General features: G+C 47.3%; 1 protein-coding gene across 11 annotated transcripts in view; it reads left to right on the forward strand.

The window, feature by feature from the left end:
- The window catches only part of ST8SIA3 (ST8 alpha-N-acetyl-neuraminide alpha-2,8-sialyltransferase 3), a 69,370-nt gene that overhangs the window by 26,353 nt on the left and 27,683 nt on the right, over nucleotides 1-15,334 (forward strand). For 3 of the 11 annotated variants that reach the window (XM_053301422.1, XM_053301419.1, XM_053301420.1), the window contains one exon: nucleotides 14,646-14,722. The exons of 3 other annotated variants lie outside the window; for them this stretch is intronic. Coding sequence is in view for 1 of the 8 variants with exons in the window: in XM_053301417.1 (XP_053157392.1) it covers nucleotides 10,948-10,982; nucleotides 14,646-14,722 (112 nt within the window). In the remaining 7 variants the exon portion in view is untranslated. Of the gene's footprint in view, nucleotides 1-10,931; nucleotides 10,983-14,645; nucleotides 14,727-15,334 lie in introns of those variants that run through there. 5 more of the 11 variants (XM_053301423.1, XM_053301425.1, XM_053301417.1 and 2 more) reach the window with 4 other exon arrangements.

Genomic DNA, 15,334 nt, shown 5'->3' on the forward strand with positions numbered 1-15,334 from the left:
GAAGAGAAGAAAATAAAGAGCCCAGTCCCAAGTGCGAACTTGGCAAAGAGGCACCTTTTAACGTGGTGATTCTCTTTATTTAGCAGGGGAGAGTAACTGGCCCTATCCACCCCCGGCACAGTACCTCCCATGACTGTTGCTGGGGTCTATCTTATTTTTCTTTTTAGACTGTGAGCCCTTTGGGGACAGGGATCCATTTTGTTTATCTTATTTATTTGTTATTTCTCTGTGTGAACCACCCTGAGCCATTTTTGGAAGGGCGGTATAGAAATCAAATCAAATAAATAAATAAATAAATAAATAAATGAGTGTGGTGCTGGCAGTGTCTTTGGTGCTCTGCCCAGGAGGGAGTAAATGTTAACTCACAGGTCCTGGGATACTCCTTCTGCAGTAGCTAATGAGACGGGTCTCACGGTCCGTTTTTTGCAAAACTGCGGGAAGAGCAGGCTAAGCCCGCTCTCCTCACAGACGATCGGGCAGGGAGCCCTGAGTGGCCAGATCGGCCGGCCACACGATTGTCGGCCCCGAGAGGGAGCCGGCGGGGGCTGGGGGGAGCGGGAGCCACGCGGCCCCCGGAAGCCCCAGTATGCCCTGCGCGAGTGCGCAGGGCATACTGGGGAGACCCCCAGGGCCGGGAGGCAGCTTTTTGCCTCCCCTCCGGAGGTCTACTCACGAGTAGCCGCGGCACGGAGCCGCGACATGGCTACTCACGACCAGATAGCCTGGGTTTGCGGAGCGCTCGCTCCGCAAACCCGGGCTATGGGGAGGGCTACAGGAGCGGGTTAACCGCTCGAGAACCACTGGGCTCGCAGCCAAGCCCGGTGGTTCTGACAATCGGCAAAAATCAGGCTAGCGGAGGCTAGCCCGATTTTTGCTGATCGTCAGAATAGCCCCACTGTTGGAAAAGATCCTGCCAAATGGACTGGGCTGGATGGGGCCAGAGCTCACTCCTGGGTGCGATGGAGTCCCTGGTGCTTTGAACAGGAGGGAGACAGGCATTAACTCACAGATCCTGGGATGCTCCTTCCACTGGCTGTGAATTCATCAGCACAGCTGCTTCGTGCGGACTGCTTAATTTTCTTGAATGAACCCTGAAAATGGCAAGTTGATCAACCCATTCATCTGGACCTTGACTACATTTAAATTTAAAGGGGGGGGAAAAAGCTTACTGAGGTTCACTTTTGCAGAGGTTGTAGCAAAAAGCAACTTCTTGTATACAGGGCCTCCCCACATCTTTAGTTGAAGAGCCCTAAGGCAAGCCAGGCTTCTGTGTCAATTATAGAAAAATCAATGGCGATACTGTTCGGGACTCCTTTTCACCATCCAGTGCAGATGATATCCTTCCATTTCTAGTAATGATTCATTTACTCTCACCCTCTCTTGAGGGGCCTCTTGGCGTCCTGCTATCTCTAAAGACTGTGAAGCAAAAAAATCCCTGCCCGTTTGTTCCCCTTCTGCAACATGTTCTAATGCGCAAGATATTCACCAGAAGTTTATCTGTTACTTTGGACACTTTACACATTAGGCTTTGTTAATTGGGTAACGAGTGCCCTACCCAAGTTCAGGAACTGGGCACGCTCCTGTTTTACAATTGTGTGTAAGTAAAAGCAAGGTAGGAGACAGGGAAAAAGACTGTGTATGAGGTTCATGCTGGGTAGGCTGGCGCTTTTCTACCCAGGAGCTGTATCCAGCTGTTTAAAGAAGTAGGAGGGAAAGATGTCCTAAGCAGCACAAGCCTTGCACACAATCACTTCCCCCACCCACTTCCTTAGGAACATAGGAAGCTGCCTTATACCAGACCCGGGGTCTACCTAGCTCACCTATCCAGAATGGGGGAGGCCCCTCCAGGGTTACAGGCAAGAGTCTCTCTTTCCTGGAGATGCCAGTCAAGGAATTTGGAACCTTCTGCATGCAAGTATGCAGATGCTCTTCCCAGAGTGGCTTCATCCCCTAAGGGGGATATTTTACAGTGCTCACACATATAGCCTCCCATTCAAATGCAAACCAGGGTGGACCCTGCTTAGCAAAGAGAACAATTCATGCTTGCTGTCCCAAGACCAGCTTTCCTCCCCTTGCTTTTTACTCTCACACAATTGCAAATTGGGAGTACACATAGCTCCCTACACTTGTCCTACCCAGTTAATGATCATGTGAACTAGCCTATTGTGTTTTGAGCATACCTCTAAAAATGTAACACACAACTATGGCCTAGTTCCCACCTCAGAAAGCAAGTGGGAGATGGCAAGTTACATTTTCCTCCATATTCAAGAAAAATTCCCTACACACAAGAGACTGGAAGTAGGAACATAGGAAGCTGCCATATGCCGAGTCAGATCATTGGTCCTTCTAGCTCAGTATTGTCTACACAGACTGGCAGCGGCTTCTCCAAGGTTGCAGGCCGGAATCTCTCTCAGTCCTATCTTGGAGAAGCCAGGGAGGGAACTTGGAACCTTCTGCCTGCAAGCAAGCAGATGCTTTTCCCAGAGCAGCCCCATCCGCTAAGGGGAATATCTTGCAGTGCTCACACATGCAGTCTCCCATTCAAATGCAAACCAGGGCAGACCCTGCTTGGCAAAGGGGACAATTTTTGCTTGCTACCACAAGACCAGCTCTCTTCTTGCACACAATTGCAAAATGGGAGCTCGCATAGCTCCCGAACTTGGGTAGGACACTTGTGAACTAACCTATTATATTCATGTGAACTGGCCTATTGTGTTTTGAGTGTAGAGAAGAGCTCTAACATACAGTTTATCCTTCAATGCTAGGGGTTTTTTTTGTGCAGAGATTATTTTCCCATGGGTAGCTTAAGAACATAAGAACAGCCCTGCTGGATCAGGCCCAAAGCCCATCTAGTCCAGCATCCTGTTTCGCACAGTGGCCCACCAGATGCCGCTGGAAGCCACAGACAGAAGTTGAGGGCATGCCCTCTCTCCTGACATTACTCCCCTGCAACTTGTAGTACTCAGAGGCATCCTGCCTTTCAGCCCCTACCTGTAGTCTGGGGTGATACGGTCCAGAAAGAGCTTCACTGCCTCTCAATCAGGCTGGACGAGGCCTAAGACAAACCTACATGTGTATCATACAAGTACCTTCATGCAGGATTGGTGGCAGCTCCCCTTAGAACATACACTTCAGAGGTTAACCCAGGTTTGCTGCTACGTGTGAGGAAGTGGGCTGGAGTTTCTTTTTCAGCCTGCCGTATTCAGCTTTCTAGCCACACCTGCTCTCTCCTTCTCTTCTCTTTTGGAACATAGGAGAAGGTTTCAGGAGGGGGCCTTCTGAGCCCAACCTGGAGATGTCAGGGATTGAACCTGGGACCTTCTGCATGCAGAGCAAATGCTCTGCTCCTGAGCTGCATCCCCATCTCCATGAATAGGCCTTTATTCCTGAGCAGGCTATTTTTCATGAGGAATCTTCCCTCAAGCTAAAGACAAGCGGCCATCTTAGGCAGTCGAGTGCTGCTTCCTTTCCGGTGTGCTTCCTGTCCTTCCTCCACCTTCCTTTCTCTTCCTTTACTCCTGTCGTGGATCTTGTCCCCTTGCCTGGGGCCAGGGGCAAGGTGGGCAGTGCCCCCTGAACCACTCTGTAATCTGTAACGCTCTGTAATGTGTGTAACACGTAGCATGGTCTGGGGAAGTAAACTGTTTAGTAAATCACTAAATCGCAGAGTTCACAGGAACCCCTGTGTGTCATTTGCTTCAGTCTTATGCCACCTCGTATGGGAAGAATTCCACAATTAATTATTTGTTGTGTAAAGAAGCAGCCAAATCAAAAACCATTAACTGGTTTTTGTTTAGAGCAGGGCGTGACTGATTCCAGGGAGCCATGGCACTTAGAAATTATCTATGGCACCTATACCAGGATATTCAGAAGGTGAGTTATTTAATAAAACCTTTATTTGCTCCAGGCAACTCTGTTTCTGTTCTAAGTATGTAAAGAGAAGCCCATTTATCCTCCCCCTCCACAATGTCTGTCACTACATCTAGTAATTTTATCAGACTCTGGCTCCTAAATGTTTGGGCTGGCTTCTAGATCCAAAGAAAATTTGCCAAACCTTGGTTTAGACCAGGGGTTCTCAACCTGTGGTCCTCCAGGTATTGCTGAATTACAACTCCCATCATCCCCAGCCAGAATAAATTGTAGCTGAGTATGGTGGGAGTTATAGTTCAGCAACATCTGGAGTACCACAGGTTGGGAACCCCTGGTTTAGACACAGGCTGCACAACTTCAGCCCTCCTGCAGACGTTGAGCTACAACTCCCATCATCTCTGACTACTGGCCACTGTGGCTAGGGATGATGAGAGCTGTAGTCCAACAACAGCTGGAGGACCAAATTTGTACAGTCCTGGTTTAGAGCAAATTAGGGATGGCCAGCTTCTGAATTCCCTGAACAGTGTTCTAGTAAGTGGAAGTATGTATTTCAGTATACAAACTGACCTTCATACAAGTGGTCAGGCTCTAGAATACAGTGGTGCCATTAGGCAATAAAGTCTCCCCAGTTATGGAGCCCAGGTGTTCAGGCGTAGCATGACATGCACATATATACTTTTACAAGTCACCTACAAAAATAGATATGTAGCCGTAAAATGTGGGATATTTCTGCTTTTTAGCCTACTCTCTAGAGCAGGGTTTCTCAACGTGTGGGTCCCCAGATGTAATTGGACTTCAACTCCCATAATTCCCAACCAAAGGCCACTGGGGCTGGGGATTATGGGAATTGAAGTCCAATAACATCTGGGGACCCACACGTTGAGAAACCCTGCTCTAGAGGGAAGGCTTATGAGACCACCATATCCGTTTGTATGCCCATGTGTCTCCCTCTAAGAACTTTTGCATTTACATGCAGTGGGAAAATACCTGACTAACAAGCAGAAGCTTGCCGGTTTGAATCCCCACTGGTACAATATTGAGCAGCAGTGATATAGGAAGATGCTGAAAGGCATCACCTCAAACTGAATGGGAGGAGGCAATGGTAAACCCCTCCTATATTCTACCAAAGAAAACCACAGGGCTCTGGGCACCAGGAGTCAAAATCGACTTGACAGCACACTTTACCTTACAACCAGTCTATGCCACCTAATGGTGCAGCGGAGAAATGACTTGACTAGCAAACCAGAGATTGCCTATTCGAATCCCCACTGGTATGGTCGCCAGGAGTCAACATCGACTCGACAGCACACTTTATCTTTATAACCAGACTATGGGAAACACCTGTATCGGCAGCAGTGATATAGGAAAATGCTGAAAGGCATCATTTCATACTGCACAGGAGATGGCGATGGGAAACCCCTCCTGTTTTCTATCAAAGACAACCACATGGCTCTGTGGTCTCCAGGGATCAACACCGACCTGACGGCACAATTTTACCTTTACAAACCAAATTCACAGAACATGGGAAAAGCTCCTGTGGGACCTTGAAAGCAGAATTTGTTGCTGATCCACCAAGTATACTCAAGATGGCAGCCACTCAAAATGTAGGCAACACCCTTTTGTAACTCATGTGCTGACAGATACACACCCATAGCACAAGGGAGGCGGTCCTAGGTAAGAGTCACCATGTTAAAACAAGCAGAAAGTAGACTCCATCAGTTCCACTTAGAAGGATGTTACTATCTGAAAGGTATTCTGCTCAGGTTTTCTCTGCTTTGAAAAAAAATTAGACTGGAAAGCAGATTCTAAATTAATAAATAAATGCATGGTTTTTCTTTTTCATATTAGTGAAACCGTGGGTAAAATGTTTTATTGCACTTTAAAATGGGAAGGGCTGCTTAGGTCAGATAAGATTGGCTCCAGGGCGTAATCCACTCCCTGTGCCAGCAGCCAGCCATCCCTACTCTCCAGGACTAGAACGAATTGTGTCTGCTGTTGTATGTCCTTGAAAAGATTGTCCTCCAATGTTCAGACAGTCACAGCGTCTTTGAACATTGTGGTGCTGTCCTGCTCTTGGTGGCTCTACAACAAAGCAATTCAGATAACATCAGAAGCCACTTACAGTAAATCTTGTCTGGGAAGCTGGTTTACAGTTTGTCATGAAAGGAAGTGTGAGAGTAATATGATTGCAGTGAAATGGACAGTTTTGCTAATACCTTGGCTTGGTCCACAGTCTTCTTCCTTGCCATATAATTTGAACATAGGACAAAACATGCACCATCCGTGTTTTATCTGCCATTCTCTCATTGGGTCTTTATTTGAGGGAGAAAAGTCCAGGCAGGTGTGGGTCGTGGTGTACAAGAGACATGGGCCCAGATCAATTAAAACCACTTTGGCTGAACCACAAATACTATGTCAAGTCTTCTCATGTTTTCTCCTTGAGTTGTGATAAACCACATCTGATTCATTCATAACTTTCACTTGAACTCCAACAACTGTACATATTAAAGGGTGATGTGAGGTGGGGAGAATCCCTTATAGAGCTCACTGGGGGGGAAATTGTGGTGGTTGTAAACCAGACTCTTTGTTGCTTCTACTCACAGGGAAAGCAGTTTTCATATAAAAATCCAAGTAGCCCCCATAAGTCAAACCACTGAAAAACTTTATTGTCTTAGTCAAAGGCCATAACAATCAATCACACACATCAATACCTATAAACAATACATAGGGATAATAAAATAGTGATATTACATGTAAGAGTCCACATAACAGCCCACAACTTTGGTTCTAACTAACTTTTTCACCACCACCACCACCACCACCAAGGCAGGCTTATGTTTAAGTCCAAGCTCTTTTCCATTCAGCAAGCATTCATACTTTTGGGAATGGGGCAGCTCAGTGACAGAGCATCTGCTTGGCATGCAGAAAGTCCCAGGTTCAATCCCTGGCAGCATCTGCAGGAAGGGTTGGAAGGGACCCCTGCCTGTAACCTTGGAGAGCTGCTGCCAGTCAGTGGCTCACATTCTGCACCGTGTTCCACGGGCAAATTGCACACCGTGGGCACCACTGTGTCTTCCAAATGCAAGTTGCACTGAAATTCACTTGCACCAATGCTGATATCGTGAATGGGAGTTGCCCGATTGCATGGCCATTGTTTCCAATGGCTGTGCAATTGTGCGACTCCCTTGCACAATTTTGACATCTGTGCATGTGTGCTGTAGTGCCATTTGCACTTGGAAGGCACAGCAGTGCCTGCAGTGTGCAAAACCCCATGGAGTGCTGCGTTGTGTGTGATCTACTGTAGACAATTTGGAGCTAGATGGACCAAGGGTCAGACTTGGTATAAGACAGCTTCCTATGTCTCTATGTTTCGATATGTCACCCAGTAAGAAAATCTGGATTAGAAACAAACTTTAGTCTTTAATATTATAACCTGTGAAGGTGGAAGCAGCCAAAAGCTAAGTGCGGCTAGGAGCTCTCTCCCATGCTCTATGCATGTGACTCCACTGCTGCACTTTTTTTCTGGAAGAGGTCCTGGAGGAGGGAGGGAGGCTGATCAGATTTGGGGCTCTGAACCATTCATGGGGGGCCTGTGCCCCATGGGCCACCCCCTGATAAAGGAGAATAATAGGCCAACAGCCCCAATACGTCATTTCCAGTACATAACGCAGCCTTCCTCCCATTCTGGCATCCCTATGCCTGCCTTTTACAACTATTATTTCTATTGTCTGTGTGTCCAGTTGGTTGGCTCATGTCAGGATTTGCATCCAAGACTGATCTAGAAGTCCCCTCTGTTCAGCAGTCAACTGTCTTGCTTCTGCTGCAGGGAAGTTCCCGTGGTTGGTGGGCAACACATACACCCTCGCTCCAACTGGCTGGCTGTTTACATAGAAACATAATGGATGTATGGATGAATGCATGCATGAATGAATGAATGAATGAATGAAAGAAATTAATAAGTTCCCTGCCGCCACCTAAAAAGAAACACAAGGCAACAACCACTGGAGACAGGTATCTACAAATCCGCTTGCCAGTAGTGAGTGCACCCAGCCCTCCGGTGAGCAGGATACCCAGCACCACACAGTTTCCTCACAAGAAGTCTTGTTTCCACTGCCATTTTTGAGAAAGAGCAGGAATCCTTTCTGAGCAGTAGATGAGGGCTCCCACCAATGTCACCTGTAACATGGATTCGCAGATGCTGTTGACTACAACTCCCATGATCACAAGCTGGAGATTATGGGAGTTGTAGTCAACAACATCTGGGAATCCCTGTTATAGGGAGCATTGGCTCTCACTGTTTCTTACCATCTCCATATCCCAGGGCAAAAGACAGAAGAGCCGCTTCTCTCCTAAGCCCTCTGCCTCTGTGACAGAAAAGGCTCTGAGGGGAGAGAGGGGATTGGTGGTGACCACAAATTGCAATAAACAATTTCAGAACAGTGGTACATCTGCTGGTAACCTCCAGACTGGATTACTGTAATGCACTCTATGTGGTACTGTCCTTGTATGTAGTCCAGAAACTACAGTGGGTCCAGAATATGGCAGCCATGTTGGTCTCTGGGTCATCAGGAGAGGTCCGTCTGCAGTTGCCTCCGGCTACTCAGGGACGGGCCTTCTCTACTGCTGCCCTGAAGCATTGGAATGCGCTCCCTACTGAAATAAGATCCTCCCCATCTCTCACAGCTAAAAAAAAAGTCTTTAAAGACCCAGCTGTTCACCCAGGCTTTTAATTAAATATTGTTTTGATAGTTTTAACATTGTTTTAAAATATTATTTTTAAAAATTAATTGTAGTGTTTTAACTTTTCCTGTTATTTATTTTGTTTTAACTAATGTTTTAACCTTTTCTGTTGTCATTTATTTTACTTGTTTGTAAACTACCAAGAGAGGTAAGTTTTGGGTGGTATAAAAATGTTAATTAAATAAAAATGAATAAATAATGGCTGGCTAATGAGCTAAGCCTGGATTTGTGGATCCCTGACTGGAAGGACATTGTCAGGGATCCACAATGTCCCTACTCTCCCCTTCTAAATATAAGAGAATTGCCACATTAAATGGTGTCTCTTTGCTCACTTAAAAGGAAAACGGAAAGGAAGTTTCCGGTGCCGCAACCACTATGTTGTTTTGGCTGCAATAAACTAGCGGGCTACTCCTCTGGAATCTTATCATTTCTACAGTTCAACTTAAACCAGCTTAAGAGTCAAAAGCGTAGGTCCACTCTTTGAGTTTCGGCTTGGCTTTTGGCTATCTTTATCTTCTTGGTTCATAACTCCTTGGCTATGGTCACTGCTTATAGCAATAACGTTTCTTGATTGATTGATAGGGACTATTTTGATTTGTATCTAAAAACTCTTCCCACACAAATAAACCAGCCTGCTTTAGAACACGCACCACAAAAATCAAAGCAGGGGCATAAGTTCTATTGGGCAAGGGGAGACAGTTGTCTCCCGGCCCGCTGCCTCAAGGGGTCCCCCAGTGGCAAGTCATGTGACATGACTCCCCAGTGCCCAGTTCCTTTGGTATTCCGAATCCGTTCCCTTGCCGTATTCCTTCTCTCTGTGTGTGCCTCCAGTCCCTCCCTCCCTCCTTTCCCCATCTCCACCCTTTGCCTCGGCTCCTCCTTCCCCGTCCTGGCACCGTCCAGCTCTCATTGGCTGGCGGGTGGACACATGCGTCAGCACCACACATGCATGATCAGCTGGAAGTTCCTGGAACATGCCGGCAGGTGAGCAAGAGATCGCAGCGGCAGCCTGTGAACGCCCAGTTTGGCTGCTGTTCCCGCCTTGCTGTGCTGGTTACTGACACGCCTTAGGGAAGGCAGTGGCTGCAGCTCTGTGTTTGTGAGGAGAGACATGGAGCCCTCAGGTAATCCCGACAACTCTGAGTAGGGCTAGTATCCTTGGGCTGCAAGAGGTTCCTGAGGGAACGTGGTGCGCCACTGACCTTCTTCTCCCGCTTTGTCTCGGGATCTGTAGCTGCCCTCTCTCTGGCCAAGATCCCGTGCCCATCTGACTCTCAGGGTAAATTGGTAAATTAAATCGTGTGTCCCTTCTCGGCGTTATTGAGAAAACAATAAGCTCTTTGCTATCGTGATTCCATGATTTTTACACACATCTGTGTTGTTGTTTTTTAAAGACGAGTCACTGGGTGGGGGAAAATGCTTATAATAAAGCCGCCGGCTGTGCACGAGTGGCGGAAGGGGCCAGGCTCTGGGGAAGACGGGTGAGGATCTTGATTCAGGTCCTGACTTCTTTTATTGTGGCGCCGGCAACTTCTTCCTGGCCGCGCTTTTCTATGGCTGGGTGCTGCTAACAGCTGTTCTCTCTATCACCCCTCCCCCCTCCCCCATTTCCTGCTTTGCCTTCTGATAAATACTGTCAGGTGAGCACCAACGCTGCTCTTGGGTGAAGAGAGGCCCCCGCCGAGGCTGGGAGGGAGTGCTGGGGCGAGGGGGGAGGAGGAGAGGCTGCTAGCCAAGAAATTGTAGATTTGAATGCAAGGAAGAGAAACCAGAAAGATCAAAGTCTGGGCGCAGGCCCCGGATGATATCCCCCCGCCCCACCTTGCGATCGTGTGGCATGGCTGCTTTCTTTATCAGCAGGTCCCCCGTCGGTGGGGGTCCAACACACCCTGCTGCTGGCCAAGTCTCAGAGCTTCCCTTCCCATCCCCCGCTGCCTGCTCAAACGGTTTCCCCGCCTTCTCCTGACGGCCCCCCTGACACCAGCCGCCCCTCGATGACATCCCCAGAAGCCTCCTTCATCCTGGCCCGTAGGATGAACCCAATGGGCACTGGGTTCCCACACCAAAGAACACACCTTCTGGGTTGGGTTAGTCCTTTGTTGGGTTGTCGCAATTTCCCTAACAAAAGGACTTTGTGAGTCCTTTTCTGTTGCTGGACAAGATGCCTGGGTGTCTGGCTTCCTGGTTGATATCAAGGAAATGAAGACTGAGGTGACAGTGGTGTCCAGGAGACAAAGTATGATGCCACAATGCCCATCTCCCTAGGGTCAGATTAACTTAAATAGCAGACTTGCAACTCTGCATGGCATTTTTGGCAAGGCGGAGGAAGTAGCCTACATGACTTATGTGCCCCTGCAGAACAGAGCCAATAGGTCAGGAGACAGGGGTGGTTGATACTGGTTTTAAAAGGGGGAGCTTTTCTCCACTCCCAATTTTCAACACATACTTAATGGCCGCTGGTTTCCCATTATTGTGATAGATGATGATCCAGCAAGAATTTGTGTCTGTCAGACCAGCTATACTGGTTCCCTGATCAACGCTTATACAATTACTTTGGTCTGCATGAGTTAGGCAGATTTCCCAGTTAAAACTAGTAGGAGTGATTGTTTATGGGAGAAGGGGGAAAGGGCATTGTACACTTAACAATGATTATGCCTATTAGTATTACAGTGTTTATTGTGAGTGTTGTGTTCAGTGGCAAGAGGGGTACACTTTGCAATGATGACATTTATTTATTTATTTTTAATGGTAGGAGAGGAAGGCAGTGAGGGGCCCATTTTAAAATCTCGCCTCCCAGCCCACTCCAACCTTGCTACGCCCCTGAATCAAAGCACACATAAAACTGGACAAGACGGAGGACAGAAGGTCCCGAAGCAGCAATGCTTGTCTCCTCAAGGTGTAGGCCTCACCCCTTGAGAGCAATAACTCCACAGAGTCCGGTGTGATTCTTGTTATGTTGACTGTCTGGCTTTCTTCCATGGAACTGAAAACAGCTTTGAATGGGGTTTGCAGGAGTCTGCCATTCAGGCACTGCCCAGACTCACCCCTGCTTAGCTTTGGCACAGTGTTCCAAAAGGTGCCTTCAAACTGTGTCCCAGGACAGGGTTTGAGTATTGCAGTTCAGTGGGAGAGCATTTGTTTTGCATGCCTACAGTCCCAAGTTCAATCCCTGGCGTCATCTCCAGGTAGGGCTGGAAAAGACCCCTGCCTGAAACCTAGGAGAGCTACTGCCTGTCAGTGCAGGCAATACTGAGCTAATTGGACCATTGATCTGACTCAGTATAAGGCTAATAATAATAATAATAATAATTTGATTTCTATACCGCCCTTCCAAAAATGGCTCAGGGCGGTTTACATAGAGAAATAATAAATAAATAAGATGGCTCCCTGTCCCCAAAGGGCTCACAATCTAAAAGAAACATAAGACAGACACCAACAACAGTCACTGGAAGTACTGTGCTGGGGGTGGATAGGGCCAGTTACTCTCCCCCTTCTAAATAAAGAGAATCACCATGGTAAAAGGTGCCTCTTTACCCAGTTAGCAGGGCTCTGTTGCTCTGACCTGTAAACTGGCTGCAGTGAGAACCTGGACCCCTCCTTCCACCCACAAATGTAAGCCCACCAGGCACCAGGGAGCCCCTGAGGATGGCCAGGGCAGCTGCAGATGCAGGCAGGGTTAGGCTTCTGTGACCCCCTGGGAGTTTTTGAATAGGACACCTGTACAAAGTGGTGGGATTGGCGGTGGGGAGGGCTCCTACAGAAAGGAGACCAGACAGGATCTGGCAGCCTCCAATAATTTCTCATCGGGTCCACCTTTTCTTATTGTTTTGTTGTTCCATTTATATACCGCTCTTGATTAAAATAAACCCAAAGTAGTTTGCAATATAATAAAAACAATGCACAATTAAATTACAAATTAAAAGTAAACAATATTAAATATAAAAATATTATCTCTCAATGTAAAAGTTTAAAAACCTATAGTAAACAGTAACACAGAAAACACAAAGCAGCAGCACTCTCTTAAAAGCCTGGGTGGAGATCCATGTTCTTTCTTGTTTTCTAAAAGCTGTGATTGCGGCTGAGGAACAGATGCCCGCCAGGAGAGCATTCCAAAGCCTGGGGGCAATTACTGAGAAGGTCCTGTCCCACATGCTTGACAGCTGGGTCTCTCTCACCATCAGCACACAGATCAGAGCCCCCTCCATTGATCTTGTCAAGCAGGCAGAACCCCTTGGGATTTCTCCCACCAGCTCTCACCACTCTCACCAGTGGCCATTTCGACACTGAAGTTCAGCGTGCTTTTCCTGCATCAGGGAAGGGGCATCGGGGATTCTCGAGGATTTTCTCCCCCCGCCCTGTGCTACTTCATCTGGATAATAAGCATGCATAGGACTGTAGCAACAATAATTTGGGGGAACGTGCCTCTAACACCAGAGGTCAAGGGGGATATTTCCAAAGCCCTCCTCATTTTCGTCTAGGACTTCAACAAGCTGTCAGTCTCCCCATGCCTGGCAGTTGGGCTGTAAATGAACTTAGCCCTCTGCTAAGTTTGCTTGTCATTTAAAACCACAACACAGCCCATACCCCTGTGAGCAAGGGGATGTCCGGGGGTTTTAATGTTTCTGGGATCATTCCCTTTTTTAAAAAGTGCATGGAGCTTAATGTAAGTGATATGCATAGTTTAGCCATAGAAGGCATGGACATCTCCAGAATTCAAGCTGGTTTGGGGAGAAAGGCCTTGTGCTTTGGAAACCCAAGCCCTATTCCAGATGTGTGGAGCTATTCAGGGGGGTGATGCAAGAGTGAAGAAGAGGGCACCCCCATGGCCTCTTAGTTGATGGCAATCTAAGAGTTGCATCTCACCCTCCTCTCCGAAGTGGCAAGCAATGGTTGGCTACAGTTGGGGGACCTCTCTGGGATCACTCACTGCTTTAGTCTGCAGGGAAGCTCTTTCAAGAAAAGAAGCATGGCAAGGGCCCATTGGACTAGGACCGGGGAGACCTGAGTTCAAATCCCCATTCAGCCATGATACTAGCTGGGTGACTCTGGTCCAGTCACTTCTCTCTCAGCCTAACCTACTTCACAGGATTGTTATGATGAGAAACCTAAGTATGTAGTACACCGCTCTGGGCTCCTTGGAGGAAGAGCGGGATATAAATGCTAATAATAATAATAATAATAATAATAATAATAATAATAATAATTGCTCAGCAGCAGAAGCAATCTTTGCTGGGAGACAGTCTCAGGTTCAAATCTCGGCATCTCCAACTGAAAAGGGAGCATTTTAAGGCAGGGGTCTTTCCCACCCTCCCTATCTGAGATCTCAGAGAACTGCCTGTTGGAGTAGACAGCAGTTGGTGGACTCCCTCTTCCATATCCTAGAGGCCACTTGATGAAATGGCATTGGTATTCTATTGACATTTTTTTATTTCGTATCGTCATTACTTTTTACTGGAAAGTGTTTTGTTGACCTTTGATTAATGCAAGAAATTAACCTTGAATGTGACTGGGTGGTTATAGGAGGATAGGAAGCTGCCTTCTACTGAGTCAGACCATTGGTCCATCTGGACTAGCTCAGTGTTGTCTACACCAGGGCTGCTGAACTTCGGCCCTCCTGCAGATGTTGGCCTACAAGTCCCATAATCCCTGGCTATTGGCCACTGTGGCTAGGGATTATGGGAGTTGTAGTTCAGAAACAGCTGGGGGGGCCTAGGTTGAGCAGGCCTGGTCTACACTGACTGGCAGCGGCTTCTCCAAGGTCACAGGCAGGAGTCTCTCTCAGGCCTATCTGTAGATGCCAGAGAGGGAACTTGCATGCAAACATGCAGGTGCTCTTCCCAGACCGGCCCCATCTCCTAAGGGGAATATGTTCACAGGTAGTCTTGCATTCAAATGCAACCAGGACAGACCCTGTTTAGCAAATTGGGAAAATGAATGCTGGCTACCACAAGACCAGCTCTCCTCCTCCCTGGTCTTGCACTATAAAAGTGTTTCAGATGTTCAAAAAATGTTGACAAAAGTACATCTGTCTCCAGGGAGGCCCCTCGCTGGGCAAAGGCATGCAGGAGGCTTGACTGGGTTACCTGTTGCAAGAAGCACTGCCTGAACATAAGTAAGTAAGTGTGTGTGTGTGTGTGTGTGTGTGTGTTTGCTCCACAAGCCGGCTCTGCAGCAGCAAAGCAGATTATTCTCCTAAAAATATAAATCAGAAAAATGATGCAAGATAAAGTGGGATTTGCCTGTACGTGTGTGTGTTGGAGAATATAAAAAACATCTTAGTGGTTGTCTTTTAAATTTAGTTACAAAACCAACAATGCACAATTTCCCAACGTCTATATGAACACACACAATTGCTTTAGACTGAGTCAGACCACTGGTCCATTCTCAGAATTGTCTTCACTGACTGACAGCAGCTCTTCTGGGTTTCAGACTGGGGTTCTCACCCAGCCCTTCTTAGAGATGGCAGGAATTGGAATTTGGCATGTGAAGTGTGTGCTCAGCCACTAAGCTATGGCCCGTTCCTGAAATACACATATAAAATGATCAAGGTTCCTTATAGTGAAACTAAAAGGTTCCTTCTTTCTTTGGGATACTGATCAGTTTAGAGTGTAAAGTGCTAGTAATTATTTTCACATGTTTGGGGATTTTTGGGGTGCCTGAGAAGTTATTTATTTATTGCTCATGGACCAGCCTGCAATTGTCACCTCTGCCTCACTAGCCCCAG

This window comes from Hemicordylus capensis, chromosome 2 (genome assembly GCF_027244095.1).
Source record: "Hemicordylus capensis ecotype Gifberg chromosome 2, rHemCap1.1.pri, whole genome shotgun sequence".
NCBI classification, from domain to species: domain Eukaryota; kingdom Metazoa; phylum Chordata; class Lepidosauria; order Squamata; family Cordylidae; genus Hemicordylus; species Hemicordylus capensis.